The sequence below is a fragment of the Haliotis rubra genome, unplaced genomic scaffold (genome assembly GCF_003918875.1).
Source record: "Haliotis rubra isolate DU_JTF1 unplaced genomic scaffold, ASM391887v1 Scf38, whole genome shotgun sequence".
Classification (NCBI taxonomy): domain Eukaryota; kingdom Metazoa; phylum Mollusca; class Gastropoda; order Lepetellida; family Haliotidae; genus Haliotis; species Haliotis rubra.
The window spans coordinates 977250-1002329 of record NW_025767057.1 but is presented as its reverse complement, the minus strand read 5'-3'; the positions used below and the strand labels follow the sequence as shown (position 1 = coordinate 1002329).

At 38.7% G+C, this 25080-nt stretch overlaps 1 protein-coding gene across 1 annotated transcript in view; it reads right to left on the bottom strand.

The window, feature by feature from the left end:
* The window catches only part of LOC124286311 (potassium voltage-gated channel subfamily KQT member 1-like), an 81170-nt gene that overhangs the window by 30314 nt on the left and 25776 nt on the right, over positions 1-25080 (bottom strand). The window contains exon 4 of the mRNA XM_046722670.1: positions 17815-17970. Coding sequence (XP_046578626.1) covers positions 17815-17970 — 156 coding nt within the window. The remainder of the gene's footprint in view (positions 1-17814; positions 17971-25080) is intronic.

Below are 25080 nucleotides of genomic sequence, written 5' to 3'. Positions count from 1 at the left end.
ATTCCGCTGAAAAAAATCAAGTACATTCTGGTATATTGACCATTAGTATGTGAAGAAGTGGGCAAGTGAGTGAGTGAGTAGGTAGGTGTATTTTGGGTGGGTGAGTGAAAGAGAAAAGGAAAGCCCAAAAGGTCACAGAACATAGATACTACTCACACTTTGCTAAGGATTCACAAAAATTCACAACTTTACTTAAACGTAGATTCATAATTTGAAATTGTATCCATTTAAAACTGGGTAAATAATAATATGGTAACCCCTCTTTAGGCAAACAGTCACTTTAATCTAACATTATGCATTTGAAAGATGAGTATCCATAAAAATGGTTTTCATGGCACCAATCAACCATTTCGCAAATCATGGAACGAGTCATTGACAAGTAAACAACACCTGTCAATAGCAGGTATGGGATCCACAAGATGAAATGACATACTGCAACCTTGGATCCATACTTACAATAAGCTTAGATATCTAAATCCAATTTGTCTCCACATAATTGTTTTCTGTTGAGTCCATGATTTGATCCTTAGCAAAGAGTGAATAGTATATTTGTTACTTTTATACCACAAACCCGCAAACGCTGTTATGGTGCTGACATACCAAGCACCCTAATTTGGGCAAAACTGAATTTAATTCCAGAAACTATAGCTTTACTGCTAGCAGCTTGCTAAACGTATTTTCTTTCTTTCACAGCCAACCACTTGAAGACTTCACTCATATAAAAAAGACCAGGATCAAACAAATACAATAATTTAATTTAAAAGTAATAACTGCTTCATCAAAATCGAACATACTACAAACAGACTTTGAAAACAGATTCAGTTAGACAAAATGTATCATTTAAGTACGTTTGCAAAAGAGAATTGGCAGATTTCCTTCAAGTTGTTCATCTGACCAATTAATGATTACCAGTTTCCTTCCCTGGCATCAGACACATGTCTAGTGCATCAACCCCTAATCCCCTTCTCATTGAATTTAGTTACAATGCATTAAATTTTTTCCATGCAAAATAAATATGCATTACAAACATTAAAAGTTATGATTTTTCAAATAACAATTCTTGCAAGACAAATCAACAATTTTACACAATCAAGAAGGTCAATGCCAAAGAATTACCAACCTCAATTATCTGCCAAAACAGATTTCAAAACAGAAAATTAGAGAATGGATAATTGATTCCACCAGGTGTTCGTAAAAAGGATAACCTTGTCATCTCTTGTGTTTGTTTGCTGTCTAACATTGCTCATTTGTAGTCCTGCTAAATAAATGATGGTTGCTTGTAAACAAACCAGACAATGAAGTAATGAATTAAAAAACACATTGATGCCATAACACATTTACTGAATTTGTTCAAACTAAAACAACATACTAATTTTGAATTACATCTGCTATGTGCAGAGATTCTAAAAATATAACCACTTAGACATGTGTTTGGTTTTACAACGGTTTGTGGGAACATGTGTGGGGAACAATCCAAACATGTTTTTGGTAGTTGAGACCAATATGATTCACAATTGCTACCGAGAAACAATGAAACTGTATGTGGTGCTTCAGCTATATGGTGGCGGTGTGTAAATAATCAAGTCTGGACCAGACAATCCAGTCTTCAGCAGCATGAGCATCGATCTGCGTAATTGGGAACAGATGACATGTGTCAACCAAGTCAGCGGGCCTGACCACCCGATCCCGCAGTCCATCAGGAAAGTAGACATAAAACTCAAATATAAAGTCACAGTGCCAGAGGATAACGGAAATGTATTCATCATTCAGTGTATTAAGGCCATTTCAAATTTACCTCTGTTGACTTTCACATTAGTTCTTGTCACCGATGGGTTAAATTTAGAAACATCCTCCACATGTCTGCCCAATACTTTTTGACTGCTCTACTGAGGCAACACTCTTTCATGTGTTAGTTTAGGCATCAGCAAATATGTGACTAAAAGCAACCATCAGATAATGAATTAGTCACATGAAAAATTGTCACTTTTTAAAAATTCCTTTTTACCAGTTAATAGACAAACGCACACATTGCGAATGAAAATCTTAATAACATATGACTACAGACATATCCATATCTACAGACATTTTAATTCATCCTACCAACCGTTAACATAGGCAAAGTGTATGGAGAACCATATTTTTATGTTCTTACCAAAAATCATACTTCTAATCACTTAGCCAAAAATCTGACATAAAAGGTAAAATCTAATGTAAATGGCCTTAAAACAGGCAAGATCAAGCATATGCAACTCTTATAGCAGATCTTGACAGACAGGAATCTTGATACAGAAAAATGAATGAGCCAGTCTCCCTAAGGAATAATACGCTGTATTCACTAGCTGAACAAATTACTGATATGGAGTCTGGCACTGGTCTATAGCTGAAATGGATGGACTGTAGCAATATTCCTGTCTTCATCTGGACCTGCCATTGATAGAGGACCTCCTGAGTACACACATATTCACTATTGGAAGGCACCCTACAGCTTACAGCAGAGGTTTGGCTGGTTGTTACATTTTATTACCAATGGTATTGCTTCGCCACATGATTGAAAATTTAATACCTGGAGGATTATAGAAAAAGTCTCTTTTGAGGAAGGTTTTTAGGGTGTTTATGGCACCAATTGCCTCCATTCATTACCGAGGAGAACTTTACTTTCCTTAACGATTTCCATGAAATGTTTCATAAATATTTACAAAATGGTTGATGTATTTGGCATAAGCATCAATGGCAAGCTTGCAAATTATCTGACATGGGAAAAGCAGAAATTATGGAAGATACCTGAAGTCATGAACAAAAATAATGTTTCTCATCAGAAGCTTATTTTCAAAATGATCAGGCTATCAGTATTGTTTGAACTTTCTTACACGAAAACAGAAATCAGTTTCAATCTCATTTGCAGTCATGTCAGGAATGTTAACTCTTTCTTTATAAACTATTATGATGATGTGACATTATTGTTACTGAAGTTGATTCTTAGCCATGAATTCATTTGCAAGTTTGAAAGTGCATTTTAGGAAGAACAACAGATGCAACTGTAGGTCCTTATTTAAATTATACAGGAATTACATCGGAAATCATAAACGTAATTTTTCCACCAGTGATGTTAGCTGCATGAAGCAACTGCAAACCAGGAAACGGGATGCAACAGAGTAGTTTACTGTTGGAGGCTGTACAAGGCGATGACAACTGACATGCATTGTGACGTCGCTTACATTGTGACGTAATGCAAAATCGTTCGATTATGAGGGGGCAGACTAGAATGGCGCAGTGACGCTAATACATTGTGACGTAATGCAAAAAATGCACATTATCGTCTGATAAAGTATTGTTGGCACCTTTGATCTTTCACCGAAGCATCTTAGAACTACAGATCACAGCCAAATAGCAGGAATATCGCCGAGTGCTGCGTTAAACAACAAACAAAATGCACACAATACTAATACCTTTCGAAGGTAAACAAAAAAATTCCCTTCTTATCAACTTGGAAACATGGATAATTATGTCTTTAATATATAATGTTTATCTTAAAATAAGCAAAGTTTAAGACATACATTTCATTTACTAACTGCAGAAACTGCACAGTTATACAATAACATGAATGAAAGGCACTATTTATAATACAGTGCCAAACGATTGGCAGGCTTCTTGGTTTTTACATTAACAGACACTCAAACAGAAACCACTCTATAAACTTTTCCGCACCTGTATGAAACATAGAGCAGGAAGGCGTTGGATAGGTGCACAGACCTTAGGAAAAGTAGTCCCCACTCGATGTCCTCATTTGCATGATTTATCGGACAGTGATTTCAAGCTTATCAGATCTAATTATCACATGAATAAACCCTTATCAGATCTGACTATCACATGAATAAACCCTTATCAGATCTGACTATCATATGAATAAACCCTTATCAGATCTGACTATCACATGAATAACACTATCAATCATATGAATTTCTTTTTACATTAATGTTGCCAACATTGTCACTAACAAGCTCCACCTAATTACTTCAACTTTTAGATTAAAGTCTTTTGGTTCCTGATCTTTTTCCTATTCTGCGCATTTCCTATTGTTTAAATTCTTACTGCTGAAGATCAGGCTTGCTTTTATTCTCCAAGCTTACAGATTATTCTTGGGTTAACCTATCTATTAAAAAAAGTGCATTGCACAAGTCCTATATATTGATAGCTATCCTATAGCTACTGAATAAATGAATACATGTGACAAGTGCATCATCATCATCATCTTCATCTTCATCATTATCATCATCATCATCATCATCATCATCATCATCATCATCACATGGCACATACTCACATAGTTTCACCGTAACAGATTGTGATATCAATGCAGGCCTACCCATGTTTTGCAGATCACATAAAAAAGGCCCCAGAATCCATATGCCCATTCACAGTGAGAAATCACTGGTTGAATTACATTAGTTTTACTAATTGTTTTCCTTTAAAACAAATTTCTGTAATCGCTCAAACCTTTACAAAAAATTGAGAATATCTCGTTCAGCTTCATTGTTACAATCATGCACAAAAACATATTGCCTTAAGCGGTGGACATCAGAACTACTCAAGAAACGCAGAATACAGGCAAAGCATGTCAATCAATTTATCATGATTTATTTCAGATAAGTATTGATTGTGACTTGATGACAGACTGGCGCTTGTAGAGACCAAGCCTTGTCATTCTTCAACTCCAAGGAGTTTATAGTAATCACTGTCTTCACATTGCACTGCAGTCTAATCAGCCCTAGCTTGTTCTTTCTTCCTATTGACGAGGCATTAGATGATCAATTTAGATTATGTTTTATCTTGTATTTGCAGAATGAAGATCGATTTGGCCACACACGTTAACGATGCTTCAAGCTTTACTTTTTTGTCTTCAATCATGATCCATTTGATGCAAGTAATCTGTGACTTCACCGGCTGTTATGTGCATGGATGTGTGCTGCTTAATGTGTATGCACAGCTTCATGTACGGTGACACGCTTCAGTGGGTCTGTTTCCATTAACCAATCTTAAAACTTCAATCCTTCCAGGAGTTATGACTTTCATTTTTTGTGGATAACTGTATGTTAATGGTTTACAACGATCTTTTTCTAATATAACCACTGCTGTAACAGTAAATACATATGTTCCAAAGAATAACTGTATAAGTTATAAACTATATACAAGTATAACTCTCTCTGTGGGTTTGAAGGGTCCCAAGCATGCAAGGTGGTTACTCAAGTAACTGATAGCAGAGGGTACAGGTGGACTGGAGTCTCGTCTCAAGAGTTCACTATCTCAGGAAGGGAGATAACTCTTAATGAAACTTGTTGACAAGGGCAGATAACTCTTGTTAGTAATACACATTTCAACTGTAGACCAATGAAATGGAATAGAAACATCCAGCAATGTACACATCTACTTTGATATCTCTATAAGCAAACTGGCTCACATCCTCAGGACGTCTATCTGACAGTGAACAACAAGTTCTCCTGATCAAAGTTTAGTGGGCTGTTAGGATTTGCCACTTTCTGAGCCATTGAAACATACTTAGCAAAATGCAGATTTTGATGGACACGGACAAATATTTACCCGAGTTGCTTTCCTTCTCTACTCATCACAATCATAACACAAAGCAGGACAGACAGCCAGGAACTGAAACTGCCTTCACAGAACAGTAAATCACAACTACACAGGTTGTCAACATTAAAGTGCTTGAAATTATGCAGTCAGCTAAATAAACCACCAATAGATTGGCAACTCCCAGACACGGAATGGAGAAACTTTAAGCATAATTGTGAGTCTAAGGTTCATTGTTTACAAAGTCTGAACTGGAAAAGTTAACTTTATGTTGACTTTCATGGGCAACAAGGGAGAGAGATATATGGCACCTTCACTTGGAATCCCAAGTGAGAATGAAACACTGGAATATTTGTGTGCTAAATAGTCCCAGAATGTATGCCCTGAGAAAAATAAAATTTGCAGAGTACAATGAAAATTTTGACAGTTATGTTACTGACTTTAAAGTCTTGGTACAAGACTGGTTATGCATCAGTTTGTGGAAAGTGTCTGATTATTTATCACTGGATTCAGCCATCACTATCTCACAGAATCACTAAAGGTCTGCAAATCACTGGTTTTGTTTGCTTGTTGTTTATCACAACAATCCAGTGATCAACAGCATGAGCATCGATCTACACAAGTGGGATACAATGATGCGAATCAACCTAGTCAGCAAGCCTGAGGACAGCATCATCAACATGACAGACGCCTTTCTCAGACTCTGCAGGGGGGCTCCACTGAATGGATTGAGCAGTTAGTTTAGAGTCAAGATACTGGTCACGTGACTGACTTCAGCAAGCAACATTTCCTCCCAAACGTGGTGGCCCGCAGAAGTGACACCAGCAATAGTACTATACTATAGCTGAAAAAAGAGATTTATCATCCAAAACTGTGTTCCACAGGATATATCACTTGTGTGAGATCATATGTTATCTCCTAGGAGATATCGTTTTGACAGTAGATTTTGTACAATGCCCTGACAATGCCATGACGTCATCAAGTTGATGACATCACAATGCTATGACATTGCTGCACTGCAAGTCTAATGGTAGTACCATGTTGAGACATGTACAGTTTTCACTGAAAATTAATGAAGAATGATTTTCGATGATAAACTCGTGTTGATATAATTGTTATCAGTAGACACTTGGGTGAGATTCTCTATTCAACATACAGTGTTAACACACTGCCTTGACCTGTTTATGTCAGCTCACTAACTTGTCCTGTTATTCAATACAAAGTCACCCAAACTCATCAGTCCGCTGTTTCACCGTGATACCTTAAAATAAATAATTTTATAGAACATGTAGTGATCAAGTGGATTCTCTTAAGCCCTTTCTCTGCCAGCACTACCGCCGCAGTGGTGTAGTGGTTGGTCCCTGCCTGGCGCTCGGCATTAATGGGTACAACAAGGACTGGTCAGCTCGGAGTCAGTATAATGTGTCTGAGTTGGGTGTTCATGCTTACCTGCGGCATGGTATCTCAGTGAGCAAGAGATTAGATCAGCATCATATGGGTGCCAGCAATTTGTCAAGGCTGTGTATATGATACAGTCAGATTGTGAAATCAGTCATTTCGTGAAATGACCAAGAGGATCAGCCATTTCGCTATTGGCTATATAAATAGGTTTGGACGTTTGATGTAAATGTGCATGATAATTATTGCCAATGTTCGTGATGCATGAAACAAATCGCCAAAACGCATTTTGTGGCCCCGACTCTCAGAAACATGAAACACATGTCTTAGTCGGATACATGGGAAAGATCGTGTGAAAAATCAGTATAAATGGCCTGTCCAACACTGCAATATCACTGCACATAGTCACACAGAGAGAATGCCAAGGTTAACCCAGAAAGAGTACGAGCAGTAGGGATAGTTCAATGGCTGACCCTCTCAGTTATTTCACGAAATGACTGAAATTTTTAGTCGTTTCACGAAATGACTGATTTCACAATCTGACTGTAACATATATTCACCAGATTTCTGGAGGAAGGAAACAGCGACAAAACCTACTGCCAGGGAAACCCCTGAATAGCCATGAAGCTGCCTCCTGCTTTAGGAGAAACACATTTTAAGTGCCTGACATTGATGGCTACACCAAGAAGCTCCAAAAGGGCCTTTTCAGAAAAGTGGATTGTTACTATGGACTTTCTAGGCTATGGGAACCCTGATATTGCGATAAACAGGATGTGCGGGGCTTCACAAGAACTTAAGATTCCCGGGGAGAATAGGATAATGGTGCTGTCTGACAGGTAAGCAACTAGACAAATGAGACAGAACAGTGTTATAATCTGTGGTAGTGACTGTACCAATGGGCATATAGACTAATGCTCATTCTCTGAAAATATATAGTTTGAAAGAACCAAATAAATCCACATAAATTGAAAAGGAGCCCTTAAACCTTAAGACAATTTAAACTTACTTCATTTGGGGTTTAGCATTGCAGAAAGGGCTGAGCGAAAAGGAAAATAGTGTGGTTCAGGGATTGTGACACACATTATAGCATCTAAAGCACTTCCAGGAACTGGTAAATTCTCTCATGTACCTTGTGCCTCAGTGAAGAACATAGCCAGCAGCTATGCTGAAATAATACCTGGTAACTGCTGTTCTATCAATATCCAAGTGGGTACATTTAGTAAAATTACATTCATTTTATATCATTCTGTTTGAGGAGAATAGTGAAAATCTCATGCACACATTGGATTTGGATGTACTTTCATTTTTTACTTCAGTGTTCTCGAACAAGCGTCAAACTGTTGCTGTTGCCTTGAGAGTTATATATGTCCCAATCTACCTTCATTACCATTCCTCTAATGTAGGACCGCCTCCGTGGTGTAGTGGTTAGAGCGTCCACCCAGAGAACAGAAGGTCGCGGGTTTGATCCCCGACCGCGTCATACCAAAAGACGTTAAAATATGGTACTTGTTGGTCCCTGCCTGGCTTGGCATTAATGGGTACAACAAGGACCGGTCGACTCGGAGTCAGTATAATGTGTCTGAGTGGGGTATTCATGCATCACTGCGGCATGGTATCTCAGTGGGCTAGCACTATAAATCCAGCTTAAGTCTGGGCTAGTACAAGCAGCCGCACATACACATACACACGCATGCACGTCGTCATATGAGCGAAATATTCTCAAGCACGACGTTAAAGCCCAATTTCACCTCACCTCACCTCCTCTAATGTAAAGGAAACAGTTAAAGACTTTAGATTCTTGTCATGTGATAGAATCACATTCTATTTCTATTTCTCACACAGACAATGAATGGAAATCAGTTCATCAAATCACTTCCATTTTTATTAGAACTAAAACAGTTAGAATTTGGGATACCTAATCACACTTTGAAAAAATATTTCCATGCAATTCCACTGAATATGGTTGTCACTTACACAGCAAGAAGTTACTCTAACAAATCTTTGGCTGTGTTGTAAATTCTGCACAACACTGAATGTATTTGTGTCACAATGACTCTCAAATGATAATGGATCCAATCAGGAAAGTACATCTAGAAATGAACAAGGCCAACATTATAGTTGTTAGTGGCCTCGATACGAAACAGGCCCCGTAATGATCTGATCTGACATGAGATAGAACAATGCATCCTAACATATGCATTGCCAGGAGAGGCTAAATACTCCAGGAGCTCTGATCACAGGGCTTGGATTTCATTTCAGTGCCAAAAGGCAAACAGTTAATAACATTAAGTCTGGCTAGTTGACTTGACAATGGCTATATCTCACTCAATAATCTGCTAAGTGACTTACATAGCTTTCACATGTGACCGCGGGTCATTTCATTTAGGTTTAACAGGATAAAGAGTTTCCGTAATTGTTGGCAAATGATAAGGATGCATGTTCTTGCCAGACAGGTCTTTTTCAGTCTAGGCAGGAAATATCATGTTAAGGAAGAGGGAAAAAGGTTTTGCCTTTTTTTAATGAAAAACATTAAAACTGGTTCCATAACAATGTAGCCCACCTGGGTGTAGAGTTGACCAAAGTAGCTCACTGTATCCATATTCAAATGGTCAAACATAGCCTATGTGTTGAGTCACACAACTATGGCCATTTATTGATAATAAATAGCATTTCCAATATGGCCGTCATGGTGGCCATGTTGATGGTGCAAGGAAGTGAGTTAACACAATTTAGAAGCACAATCCGATAATGATCAAAACATCACATTTGTGAAGGTACCCCGGTATTGTACATTTTGAACTTTGCACCAGTTACTTTACAATTGCAATATGTTTTGTCACATATTTTTCAAGTATGAAATATGGCCATCCTCAAAGAAGAAAAATTTGTACTTTATCTGGCTCTGTTCTCAAAAGTTTAAAAATGAAGATAAAATTTAGAAAAGATAAAGTATAGTAACAGTCACACTTACTTTAAGAGCTCCCTTTACAGTAACAATGACTTGACCACGGGTCATACCAAACCAACTGAGACCCACCTGGATGATGCAGTTTCATAATTGTGTAAACAAGCCTCTTGAGGTGGCACATAGAGATCTTGATATGATATTACCAATTAGTCTGCAAAACACAGAACTGGAATGGAAGCAAAGTCAGATCCTTGAGATACTCCAAAACCTTGTTAAACTGCAGTGATGCAGATTTTAGAAAAACACTTTAATACCTCCGATTTGGATGTATCTAGTACTGTACATAATGTAACATTGTTTTGGTAATCGTGCACAGACTCATTAGCTGGCAGCTGCAGTGGAGAATCAAAATGATTTAAACTGATTCAGACAGCAGGCAACCCTTAGCAAAGTGCCCCCATCAACATTCAAATTTAAAACAAGTTTGTGAAATTACAGTGCATTGATCCAGTGGACAAATGATCTAACAGGGCCTTTGAACTGACAAACACAATATATCAACAAGGCTAGTTAAAGTCCTTTGCAGTTACTATAGTGGGAGCTCCAGCATCACAGGCACGCATTCTCCTTAATCCTATAGACATGTTACACTTGTGTAAGTTGTAGACGGTTCACTCAATGAGTGTTCTCAAGGTATATAGAGTTGAATCTGTTCTTATACACTTTTCACGATCGAAGAAGTGATTTAAAGCTATGACTATCTTTAGATTCAAGGAAGCTCAAAGCTAAATATTGAGCCCCAAGACATCTTACTTTGGAAAGTACAAATACCAAGGGCTAGTCATTCCCTTGAGTACATCACTGGCACACAGTCCACCAGATCAATTATCAGGACACACGCGTGAAATAATTTTGATCAAAAACACCCAAGTGACCAGCGGTCAGAATGATCGACTTAAACATGATGATCCAACACTCAGGGGAAACCTGGTCATTAAATCACTGGGCAAGATGTGGTCGGGAACCACACATATAGATCAAGGGGTGATCATTCTCATCTCAGGAGACACTTAGCCAAGATTATCTTTACAAAGAGACTCCACATTTTAATAAATTCTTTGCTTTAGTAAAGATTTAGACCCTCTGGCATGGTTTGTGATTTTGACATTCAGATGTCTGTCTGGGATCTGTGCTGATGGACGGTCAATATGAAGATTAGTGGAATGTCAGTCTGAGAGGAACAGCTTCACTAGCTTCCAGCCATCAGAGATGGGAAACAGTGTGATCAAGGTCAAGTTATTGTTTGTAGTTTCTTAGACATGATCTTCCTGTTGGTTGTGGTAAAGCTTTGGCAAATGTATGAATGCTAAAGCAGGGTTCCAGATAAGGGCCAGATCGGCGTATGTACGAATAAAAAATATGCATGATATGGCAGGAAATAATTTAGAAAACGTAGCAGATACGCACCACAGCAATGGTGTACGGTCTTAGAATCATTAACAAACATATTTATCTGAAAAATTATTGTTTTATTGTTTATTGACCTGTTTACATAAGAGTAGCAATGTTGTGGTGCTTATATGAAACGAAACTCAAGATTACTGATACTCCATTAAATTCCATTCAGTACTCTAAACATACTCTTAAGGTTTTCCAGTACTCCTGTTTTGAAAAAATAAGGAGTACGTAATCCTGATGTTGAAAAATTATCTGGAGCCCTGTAAAGATATGAAACATAATGTTCCTGTGGCAAAAAGATGTGCAGATAACCGTCCTAATTGTGAGAAATATTCCTGTTGATGCAGCTATTATCTGAATTAGAACATGAACAGACTAAACATAAGCATGTAATATGTCAAAACTTTGTGAGATATATGAAGCTTATATTAAAAGAAATTAAAGGGGTCCACAAGTGTATTTCTGTATTTTAATCTGATACACATGCACATAAAGTGACCACATCACACAGCTTCTTGACATCATCAGTATTGAGGGGGAATACTATTCACTTTCCAACAACTTCTGTACCATCCCCATAGAAGCATAGTTTTAGCATTAAACATAACTGGTAAAATCATTATAATAAATGCTTTCAAATTTTTTTGAAAATTGTTTATCTAGACAAACATGAGAAAAGCAACATATATAGATGTCAACTTCTTTATTGTTTGTATTTGTAATCTTTGTTACATGACCAAAGGAGTTGGTGTATAAATGAGGTGAGCTGAAATTGGGTTTAACGTCGTGCTTGAGAATATTACGCTCATATGACGACGTGCATGCGTGTGTATGTGTAGGTGCGGCTGCTTGTACTAGCCCAGACTTAAGCTGGTTTTATAGTGCTAGCCCACTGAGATACCATGCCGCAGTGATGCATGAATACCCCACTCAGACACATTATACTGACTCCGAACCGACCAGTCCTTGCTGTACCCATTAATGCCGAGCGCCAGGCAGGGACCAACAAGTACCATATTTTAATGTCTTTTGGTATGACGCTGTCGGGGATCGAACCCGCGACCTTCCGCTCTCCGGGCGGGCGCTCTAACCACTACACCACGGAGGCGGTTGGTGTATAAATGAAAGAGTGTGAACATTTTTCAAATTCTGTGAACTGTAGAATACTTGTCGTCAAGCAACTGAAATATATTTTGACAAATAACGCCATTTTTTAACAACTATGAACGATGTCTTAGCTTTGTTAAGAAAGGGAACAGAGGTAAGATACAATTTAGAAAGCAGACTTAAGAGTTTTTTTCAGTGATTCTGAATTCTGATATAAATTACAATAAATTGTTTGTGACAGCATTGGGGTAGAACACAACATCCCAAGGGAAACTTCAGTTTCAAATTTATGTATATTAGATCAAGGTATACTGAATATGTTTGACTGTACTTTCTTATGAAATTTCATTAGATCAACAGCTTTATAAATGTGTGTGAATGTAGCACAAGTTCTGCTGTATAACAAATAAAGTTTCAGTCATTTTATGTCATATCTATTCTGTTTTTAGAAATTGTACTGTATAGGTCTACATATCATATCGCCACCATTACATCGTGATGATAATCGTCTCGCAGGTTCCTTGTCAATGATTTCATGATATACAGTCAAACCCCGTTTTGTCGAACTCATCATGACCAAGGGGAAAGTTTGACTTTTCCGAGTGTTTGACACATCTGTCAGCATAGAAATGACCAAGTACCAACACGACCAAAGTTGCTACAACATCATTTTTCTACAGTAGGCTATACATAGGAACAATTCATCTTTGCAATGAATGTTTACTGGGTTCACTCCCAAAAAAAGACAGACCTCCCATAAGACAGACTTAATGAGTACACTAATCAGCTGAGCCATGCTGTCCACCCCTATGTAATTAATGAGCTGACCCAGAGTCACTAACAGCACATTCCTATCTCTCCTAGTTTACAAGTGAATACTGAGTAGTAGAGAACCGAGTTGTTAGAAAAGTTAAGAATGTTTTCAAGCACTTTATATATAGTTATATTACTCCGAAAACCCTTGATAATCTTGTAAAGTCATAAATTGTTAAATAATTGTTTTGTACAGACTATGTTAGTTAAGCATAGTACATGATGCACGCAAAATGTCCCTTGAGATAATGAAGAAATCTTATCTTGTGGCTTGTTCATGTGGGTGACTTGAAAGTACCTTATGCACACCATTTTATCGGCCAAGTAAATGTTTATATACAACACAACTCACTTCCTTATCCTGAATGAACACAAAATTTTTGGTTACCATCATCTTTCAATCTCAAATTTTCCGTTACCAGTGTTAAAAACTGTTACATTTCTGAAATATTATTTAGGGAAGCTGATGTTGAAATATTGGTATACATATATGACACAATTTTATGTGGAAAACTTGACATTATTTGTTGTGAATATTATTATATTATCATTATATGATATATATCTAGCGCACATATCCACTAGTGCATGCTCAAGGTGTTGGTATTTTTTCCCTCGATCATTGGATGTCAATTTCAACGGCACATCGTGTTATCAATCTCAAATCCCTGGAGAGTATACAACTCTTGCTGCCACTAGGCGCACCGAGTTATTGTGACTTTCTCATCCGTACGAGGTACCCATTCACAGCTGGGTGGACTGGGAGACATAGTCACAGTACTTTGTCCAAGTTCACTACACATTGCTGTACCTGCAACTAGGTGTTTGCACGTATTCGTGTGGCCATCATCTGGTCATATACCAACGGTGGGTTCTTTTAAGTGCACAGGGTTGTGTACTGTACACTAGGGGTTGTGACAACACGGAAAGAGTCTGCACACAAAGTTGACTCCAAGGTTTTTACACCTTGTTATAGTCTTTAATACCACAAACTATAGCTATACCATTTATCTTATCATAACACATATCATTGCAAAGACTCATAAATCATAATGTTTCTGTCGCAAAAATCACAAAGACTCCACTCTCTGTAATCAAGTTCCCTACCAGTGCCACTAAAGTTAATACCTAAAGTTGTCTGTTTTATCTGGGCACATACCATTATTATCCAGGGTACAGCTTAATGAAGCCTTATGCAACCAACCATAAAATGCGTTCATTTAAGCGGTCTGTCTTTTGGGAGGTCTGTCTTATGGGAAGATACCGTTTACTGCTGTACTGATCATTAAATTAAATATACAAGAATGTAAATCAGGGGTGGAAATAACTTTAAAATTGCTAGTGTACTCCGGTACAGTGGCACATGTAAAATCACTTGCCCTGATAATTATTCCACTATACCGGCCGTTTTCTTGTTGATTTTTTAAATAAACAACATAATTAATATTGGAAAGTCAACTGGACACCGGTACAGTGAGATATACAAATTTGCTTGCCCGACAGAAGAAAACACTGGACTCGGGCGTCGGGCAATGGGTTATTTCAACCCCTGTAAATCAATTCAATCACTTTATTGGTCATGACAAATAAATGTGCATACAAAAAGATTTACCTATTGTAAGAAGTGGATGTTTGTCAGTACCTGACATGTTGGCGCCTACTAGGACAGTGATTCTCTCCTTAATGCATTTGCTGCTGTGGCATTTCACATCCTTAAAATTGTCACGTGACAAAAACATGCGCCAATGTTTGTTTAGAGATTTCCTGTCGGTCTGTCATCAATGGTCACTGGTAACAAGTTAATTAATCACTTGGTTAGTGTCATGACAATGTGGGTATAGATGTATAGTTAAACATGCCACTTGATTAATCCTTTAATCCTCACCTTTGATCTTTAGGTAGCACGTTTGTGAGCATGACTTTTGATTGAGCAAAGTAAGTTTTCAGTTGCAAGAACCAACTTTGACAGTTCGAGCCAAAAGGGTAAATTTGTACTTATTAGGGCTTTTGGGGACTCTCTCTAAAATGAGTTCGACACAACCAGGAATTCGACACATATAGCTGGAGACATCAGGGTAAAATAATGATAAATATGAGGAAATCAGTATGGACCGAGAGATGAGTTCGACACAATTCGTCTCAACCGAGTTCGAGACATTGGGGTTTGACTCTATATTGCCTCGTCCCATTAAACTGGTATTGGGATATATCGTCTCGCCACTTAGGCCATGATACACAGCTCTACTTTACATAAGATTTTGTTCATTCCTTGTTTTATGTCACACTCAGTAATATTCCAGCTAAAACGTTTGGCCTGTAAAAACAATCAAGCTTTGACCAGACAATTTAGTGATTAATATCATGAGCATCGACTTACACAGTTAGGACATGCAGCAGTTAACAGCTGCCCACAACCAGCCGGGCTTGTTGAAGACTTATTCTTACCCGGATCTTAAAGTGTTCTTCAGTTAACAATTTGTCAGTTACTACAGACATTTGAAGCTGGATCTTCTCATGGCTAACTTACCACACACCCCATTAGCAAAGCTACAAGGCATACCAGCAAAGGCATGGCTGGGAAACATTTCTCATGGCTAACTTACCACACCCCACCACAAGGCATCAGCAAAGCTGGAGAAATAATTCCTATGGCTAACTTACCAATCCCCACAAGGCATTAGCAAAGCTGGAGAAACACTTCCTATGGCTAACTTACCACTCCCCACTACAAGGCATCAGCAAAGCTGGAGAAACACTTCTCATGGCTAACTTACCACACCCCACAATAAGGCATCAGCAAAGCTGGAGAAATAATTCCTATGGCTAACTTACCAATCCCCACAAGGCATTACCAAAGCTGGAGAAACACTTCCTATGGCTAACTTACCACTCCCCACTACAAGGCATCAGCAAAGCTGGAGAAACATTTCTCATGGCTAACTTACCAACCCACCACAAAGCATTGGCAAAGCTGGAGAAACACTTCTCATGGCTAACTTACCACACCCCACTACAAGGCATCAGCAAAGCTGGAGAAATAATTCCTATGGCTAACTTACCAATCCCCACAAGGCATTACCAAAGCTGGAGAAACACTTCCTATGGCTAACTTACCACTCCCCACTACAAGGCATCAGCAAAGCTGGATAAACATTTCTCATGGCTAACTTACCACTCCCCACTATAAGGCATCAGCAAAGCTGGATAAACATTTCTCATGGCTAACTTACCACTCCCCACCACAAGGCATCAGCAAAGCTGGAGAAACACTTCTCATGGCTAACTTACCACTCCCCACTACAAGGCATCAGCAAAGCTGGAGAAACACTTCCCATGGCTAACTTACTACTCCCCACTATAAGGCATCAGCAAAGCTGGAGAAACACTTCCCATGGCTAACTTACCACTCCCCACTACAAGGCATCAGCAAAGCTGGATAAACATTTCTCATGGCTAACTTACCACACCCCACTACAAGGCATCAGCAAAGCTGGAGAAACACTTCCCATGGCTAACTTACTTCCTATGGCTAACTTACCACTCCCCACTACAAGGCATCAGCAAAGCTGGAGAAACACTTCTCATGGCTAACTTACCACACCCACTACAAGGCATCAGCAAAGCTGGAGAAACACTTCTCATGGCTAACTTACCAATCCCACTACAAGGCATCAGCAAAGCTGGAGAAACATTCCTCATGGCTAACTTACCTACAACTCCCCACCACAAGGCATTACCAAAGCTGGAGAAACACTTCTCATGGCTAACTTACTACTCCCCACTATAAGGCATCAGCAAAGCTGGAGAAACACTTCCTATGGCTAACTTACCACTCCCCACTACAAGGCATCAGCAAAGCTGGAGAAACACTTCTCATGGCTAACTTACTACTCCCCACTATAAGGCATCAGCAAAGCTGGAGAAACACTTCTCATGGCTAACTTACCAATCCCCACCACAAGGCATCAGCAAAGCTGGAGAAACACTTCTCATGGCTAACTTACCACCACTCCCCCTACAAGGCATCAGCAAAGCTGGAGAAACACTTCTCATGGCTAACTTACCAACTCCCCACTACAAGGCATCAGCAAAGCTGGAGAAACACTTCTCATGGCTAACTTGCACTCCCCCACTATAAGGCATCAGCAAAGCTGGAGAAACACTTCTCATGGCTAACTTACCACTCCCCACCACAAGGCATCAGCAAAGCTGGACACTTCCCATGGCACTTCTCCCCACTGGCTAACTTCTCTGGCTAACACTCCCCACTAAGGCATCAGCAAAGCTGGAGAAACACTTCTCATGGCTAACTTACCACTCCCCACTATAAGGCATCAGCAAAGCTGGAGAAACACTTCTCATGGCTAACTTGCCACTCCACACAATAAGGCATCAGCAAAGCTGGAGAAACACTTCCCATGGCTAACTTGCCACTCCACACAATAAGGCATCAGCAAAGCTGGAGAAACACTTCCCATGGCTAACTTACTACTCCCCACTATAAGGCATCAGCAAAGCTGGAGAAACACTTCTCATGGCTAACTTACCACTCCCCACCACAAGGCATCAGCAAAGCTGGAGAAGCGCTTCTCATTTCCTTCCTTCCCAAGTAATCCTTTGTAAGCATCCTTCTCCGCCAGGTACACAAAGAAAGAGGAGAAGATGAGGCCAAGGACGCCAATATACAAAGTGGTCAACAGCTCCTGAAAAAAACAAAGACATAAATCACATTACCATTTTGTATAGAATGTATGATTACCAAACCAGGGATACTGTGTTCAATAAATATGAAGTCATGCTTAGATCAGAGGAATGGCACTGGAACATGGAACATACAAATAGGATTAGATGAACGATTGAATTCTTTTTGTAATATCATGAGGACAATTGTTGGGGCCTCAATGAGAGTATGGGGGATGCAATTAAATCCTCAAAGTATTGTATGTCACAATAATATGAGATTCTCTGTTGGATCATAATCTGGTGGAACCGTCCTCATAGGTTCCCAATTCCTTTTAAGTCACATGATCAAAATTTGCATAGAATTGTTTCATTTCAACATGGGAAATCTCAAATTGATAAGGTTTGTTTCAGTTTGTTGACGAAGAAAGAACATGCATCTGCCGAAATACTGCCGAAATATTTAGAAATAAGAGAAACATATTTGCCTTATTTTTTCTATAACCAACCGTCGAGACAAAAATTCTGTATGCTACTTCGCACAGAAAATATTGACTTGTTGTTTAAGGTAGCCCTTGTGTTGTACCACATACTTATGTTGACAGAAAAAATGTAAATTGTAAATGGGTGTTTATGGATTTATTGATGTTCCTATAACTCGCGCATTTACAGGTTGAGCATAAATGCACTGTTATTATTGTACACATGTACTATTGGCCTCAGGCCATATATACAAATAAATATGTCTGTCTGTCTGTCTGTCTGTCTGCAACTGCCTTCATATGGTCTGCAGCATGGCTCATGTTGCATACATATTTAATAAAAGTTATTTGTAAATTAATTTTTCAGCTAAATCAATCAGAACTGGCTTTGTTAACAATGTGCAAGTCATCCCCAAACTCTCTTCTTTCATCAATATGAAGTCCTTGCTTTGGAAATTTTCGTAAAGTTAATTTCTGTTTCATGTCATAAATTTGGTTACAAGAAATTCATGACATTCAAGTTGTCAAATTACATGAAATGGAAGCCAAATATGTAAAATATTTAGAAAATATAGGTTTCATTTATCTGGTTAATGAAGAGAATAGGGCAGTGAGGTAGCTTAATGGTTAAGCGTCCGCTCGTCATGCTGAAGACCTTGGTTCGATTCTCCACATGGGTACAATGTGTGAAGCCATTTCTGGTGTCCCCAAAAGTGATATGCTGGAATATCGCCAAAAGCGGCGTAAAACCATACTCACTCACTCATTGTTCCTATTCTGTTGAATTCCACTGTGCTACTTATGCCTAATTCTATTTGCAATAAAGAGATTTATTACTGAAGTTTGACACAGATGTTTTGTACAGAGTTCAATCTTTTTAGTACCAAGTTCAATCTCTGTTGCAAATACATCAACAACCAAATAAAACATAAACAAGTATGTATGTGGAGGCATCTGTTTCTCTCTTCAACTATATCATCAGCATTAAAGGACAAGGGCATCCTATGGTTCGCAGTGGTTTAAATCAGGAATGACATAATTCCAAGTGTGGTGCCATACCTTTATTTCATGCATATTTCACTTCTAAAACCAAAATATAACAGCTATGTAGAGCGAATCAATTGCTGTGCAGTAAGACTAGTTTTGGTTGTGAAATCAAAGTGAGGTGAAATGGGGTTTAATGTTGTACTTGAGAATATTTCGCTCATATGACGTGCATACGTGTGTATGTGTGGCTGCTTGTACTAGCCCAGACTTAAGCTGGTTTTATAGTGCTAACTCACTGAGATACCATTTCGCTGCTGATGTAAGCATGAATACCCTACTAAGACACATTATACTGACTCCGAGCCGACCGGTCCTTGTTGTACCCATTAATGCAGAGAGTAAGTGAGTGAGTGAGTTTGGTTTTACGCCGCTTTTAGCAATATTCCAGCAACATCACGGCGGGGGACACCAGGAATGGGCTTCACACATTGTACCCATGTGGGGAATAGAACCCGCGGGTCTTCAGCATGACGAGCCAACTCTCTATAATTAACCACTAGGCTACCCCACCGCCCCCTTAATGCAGGGACCAACAAGTACCATAATTTAACGTCTTTGGTATGATGCGTCCGGGGATTCAACCTGTGACCTTCCGCTCTCCAGGTGGAGAGACCTTCCGCTCTCTAACCACTACACCACGGAAGCGGTCCATGAAATCAAGAGGAAGCTTGTGTGTGTGTTTTAAGGATGAAATATAATACTTACTGCCAAATTGATTGGATTAAAGGTTTGTGTTTATCAAAGCCTAGACAGTAGCATAAACTTTGTTTGAGGCAAGTGACATAGCAGAACATTATTCTACCCAGAATTCCTTGACCTTACCTAGTACACGTACTTCTATCACATCATCATCTCACACAGTACATTCAAGATATTGCATATTTGTCATCTGTCTGCACACCCATGAAATGTTTAACATTCATTGAGAAAATATCCTAAAAGGTGAAAAACTAATCCATTTGCTCATATATCCTGTGTTTACATTGGTTTTACAGCTCCACATGGTGTCATCAGAGACTCATGGAGGGCTTTCATGTAAAAAGCTTTAGTGTCATAGTTCTATTAAGCAGCATATCTATATAATTAAACAATATGTAAAGTGCACTTAAAGGCTTGGATTAGACTTGTTAATTAGGCCAGACCAATTTTATTTCTTGTTTTACGGATTCACCTGTCACATTTTTTCAAGAATAAGAACAAAATAAAAATATATATTCCCCGCTCAAAAAATAAAATCCTAATGTTTTTTATTGGCCAAAAATGTAAACTTACTGAAAAAGTGTCTCAGATTGTTTTTTCCCCTATATACACTTCATTAATTGTCAAAAGTAAACTACTTTGAGTATTTAGAAGGAATATTACTTTGACTGGTGATTTTATTTATATTTTTTTCCCCCTCCTACCTTTAGGTTTTCTGAGAACAAAAATCCGTAAAACAAGAAATGAAATTGGTCTGGCCTCAACACAAAAACACTTTGGATATCCATGGTGTGGTATCCAAAGCAGAAACTTTCCTCACAGAATCAGATAACCAGACTACTTCAGAATGGTCAATGTACTTTTTTCAAAATATTGTAAAAACAGTCGATAATCCAGTGTCAAGATAAACAGCCTTAATTCCCTTTATATCAGTGACCTGGCAGTGGTATTAGTTCACACGATGATGATGATGATGATGATAATGATTTCTGTACGGCCAAGTTCTATCTACACTGTAAGGGCTTTATGTTAAATTACCCTAGTCAATGGATCACCAAGAACACAACTTTCATTCTAGTCTCCATGAGGAGAATACAACCCAAACCTCCTGTGTGGTCCAAGCATATATGTCACAATACCGTTCCACCCCACTGGGTACCTTTTAACTATTTAGTAAACAGAAAATATACTGAACAGTCTCTTGCCCAGGGGCGGTGGGGTAGCTAATGGTTAAAGCGTTGGCTCGTCACGCCGAAGACCCAGGTTCGAATCCCCACATGGGCACAATGTGTGAAGCCCATTTCTGGTGTCCCCCGCCATGATGTTGCTGGAATATTGCTAAAAGCGGCGTAAAAACCAAACTCAGTCAGTCAGTCAGTCTCTTGCCCAAAGAGACATTTGTTACATGTGGTTTAGTGAGGGTTAAGCTAAAAGCCATATGAACTCTCATTGAGTTGTCACCTGTGGACAATGTACAGGGAGGATGTGGCACCCCGTTCATCTATGTCATGAGTATTCTATTTCATGTTTCACATATTTCTCAGCAAGGTGAAACAAAAAAAATATAATCACTAGGCTCTGTAGCTCATCTGAGTATTTTCAACTTTAGTTCATAAACATCTATGTACAATGGCTCTGGACTGGAACAGATGAACTAGCAGACTATGCTCTATGATGTGAGTTTTCCTGAAGATGTCAAACTTATTCATAATGCATCACATGCTTGAAATAATTACATTAAGTTTTTGTAGGGTGATGATGAAAGGATATATTATTCATCTTAACAGACTATAAATTGAAGTACATAATCCTAATGTTCACTTAATATTTAATTAACATCACCTTCATCAACCTTGACCTTTGATAGAAGTTTGACCTCAACCTCCTCATCATATGTGTACATGTGTATTTTCTGTTTGGTTAAAGACAAGCAAGATAGCAAAACATATAAATGATCTGTCATGTGATATAACCTGTGAAGATCCAGATTAAACTTGATCTTCAGCAACCCATACTGGTCATGAGAGGCGACTAACATGATTGGGTGGTCAGACTCGCTGACTTGGTTGACACGTCATCATATCCCAACAGCGTAGATTTACGCTCATGCAGTTGATCACGCTATTGTTTACAGACTGCTACCATATAGTTGGAATATTGCTGAGTGCGATGTTAAAACAAACAAACAAACAAACAAAAATATAATGAAACTGTCAAAGCCATTTTTGTTGATGTCACAGTTGTAATGGTGCCACAGACTACAACAGTATTGACTTCATTAGTTCCCGTACTGGTTTGTAAGATAGAGAAATACTTCCTACTGGGCCTCAGTATGTCTATAGTTGATTTATTTTGTCAACAATTTTCAGTCTGTATAACAGACTAAAATAATAAATTATCACGTCTGGACCAGACGACCCAGACCATGTCATGAGCATGGATACACTGGGATACATTGAGATGCAATGAACTGAGTGGTGAGTCTACCAGATTCAGTTAGTTGCCTCTTGTGACAAAGGTAGATTGCTTCAGACGTATTTTCTTACAAGGAATGATCATGTAGTAAATGGCAATAGCAAAGAGTGAGTGAGTGAGGGAGTTTAGTTTTAAGCCGCACTCAGCAATATTCCAGCTATATGGCTGCGGTCTGTAAATAATCAAGTCTGGACCAGACAATCCAGTGATCAACAGCATGAGCATCGATCTGCGCAATTGGAACCCGATGAAATGTGTCAACCAAGTCAGTGAGCCTGACCACCCGATCCCGTTAGTCGCCTCTATTACGACAAGCATGGGTTGCTAAAGACCTATTCTATCCCGGATCTTCACGGGTCCAATAGCAAAGAGATTATGGAAGTACATTCATGTATGTGATATATTAACACAGGGCCCCATTCCTCAATGCAATCGTAGCACTACGACTGTCGTAGGTTTATGTTAAAGTATGGGAGTTACGATCATCGTAGCACTACGATCGCTTTGAGGAACAGGGCCCTGATCATGCACTAATTCTGTCCCTTGTTCATCAAGTATTGCTTGATGCATGTTCACTCATGAAATCATCTCCTAATGTGTCGCTTCTGATGTGAATATATTCTTATATTCAGTTCACAAGCTACAAGCTACTTGGTTCATTTCGATATCTTGAAAACATCAGCCTTGACCTTAACAGCCATTCAATTTAGGAAACAGTTCTCCCATCATCAATGTCAGCAATGGTCTCAATGAAGTAGTTTGCAACATCTGATGTGTCCATAGTCTCTACCCTCTGATGAGAAAGCGATTTCTGATGGATGTGGAAAGGGCATCTTCACTATTATTTCAATAATTAAACAGTTCATTAACAGTTCAAGTATATTAACCCCTTTGATGTAGACGGTCTGTCAGCCGTTTCAAATCTTGGCCTTGACAGGTATGAAAGCACTTGTGTGAAACTGGGACACTGTTAGAGTGTCATTAGGGTAATTACTATGTGAGGTGATACAGGGTTAACCTTGTGTTCAAGGTGAGGTGTGTGTATGTGTGTACATAGCTGTACTTTATTTGCTTTAAGGTCTTATAGTCCCAGGTTAGTGACCTACCGGTGTTCAGCACTCACACACAGTACATTGATTCTGTATCGACCATTTCTTGTTTTACCCCATTAATGCTAAGTGCCAGGCTAGGTAACAAGTGCCATCTGTCCATGTCTTTTGGTATGACATGTCCAGTAAATGATTAACTGAGAGAGAGATGTACATCAGCACAAAGTACAGTGGGGGCTCATGGTCATTACAGCACACAGGTCACAAATCAGGGGAAATGATGTTTTGTCTAGTTAAAAGTGACCAAGACTTTTCTCGGACTTAGGCCATGCCCAGTACTGAAGTATAAGTTATGTAAATGTGGCGTCTCCTTTGGAAAGACATTTTCCGTAGATACCTTTGTTCAAATATCAGTAAATGGGTACCCAGAAGGATGATATGATAATGTGGCCTTATACAACAGTTTGGATTCTAATCTCCCAAGGAAGCTGAGAATAACATTTGAGTGTGAGTTACCCAAGGGGTAGTACTAATGCAGTGCCATTATACGGTAAATCACTCATGGCATCTGGTCCATTGTAAATGGATTGGTTTTGCAAGAACTACAAACTGTCCTTGTGTCAAACAAACATTGTCACGTGGCTGACCGCATGTTTCTAAGTATTTAAGAAAAGACATCTAGTTTAACTTTGTAATGTTTTAGCAAAATGTCATAAAAGTTATGATGTTGCAGTCGTCATTTCTGCTTTTCTATTATTCCATTGTAAATGGATTAGTTTTGCAAGAACTACAAACTGTCCTTGTGTCAAACAAACATTGTCACGTGGATGACCGCATGTTTCTAAGTATTTAAGAAAAGACATCTAGTTTAACTTTGTAATGTTTCAGCAAAATGTCATAAAAGTTATGCCATAATGTTGCAATCGTCATTTCTGCTTTTCTATTATTTTCAAAAGCACACTGAAGATGTCTTGTGATTAATGATGAAGCACATGATGGTTGACATTTAAGATAGTGGCAGCTTAGAAACACGAACAAAGAAAATTACAATACCTACTGCGTTATTCCAAACTAAAAGAAATGACAAATATTTACGTAATCCATCTATGACTCATTATTTGTTTAACTTTGCTTATCAAAACTTTAACTCTTAACATCAAGTTCAGTTTCATATCTAATGTCTGAGTTATTTAAGCGATTACAGTCATTTGCTAACCATGCTGTTTACATGCTGGCATAAAGAGCCCTGTGAAGGTCCGGGCTAGAATATTGATCTTCAGTAACCCATGCTTGTCTCTACCCGTGAAGGTCCGGGTTAGAATATTGGCCTTCAGTAACCCATGCTTGTCGTAAGAAGTGACTAACAGGATCGGGTGGTCAG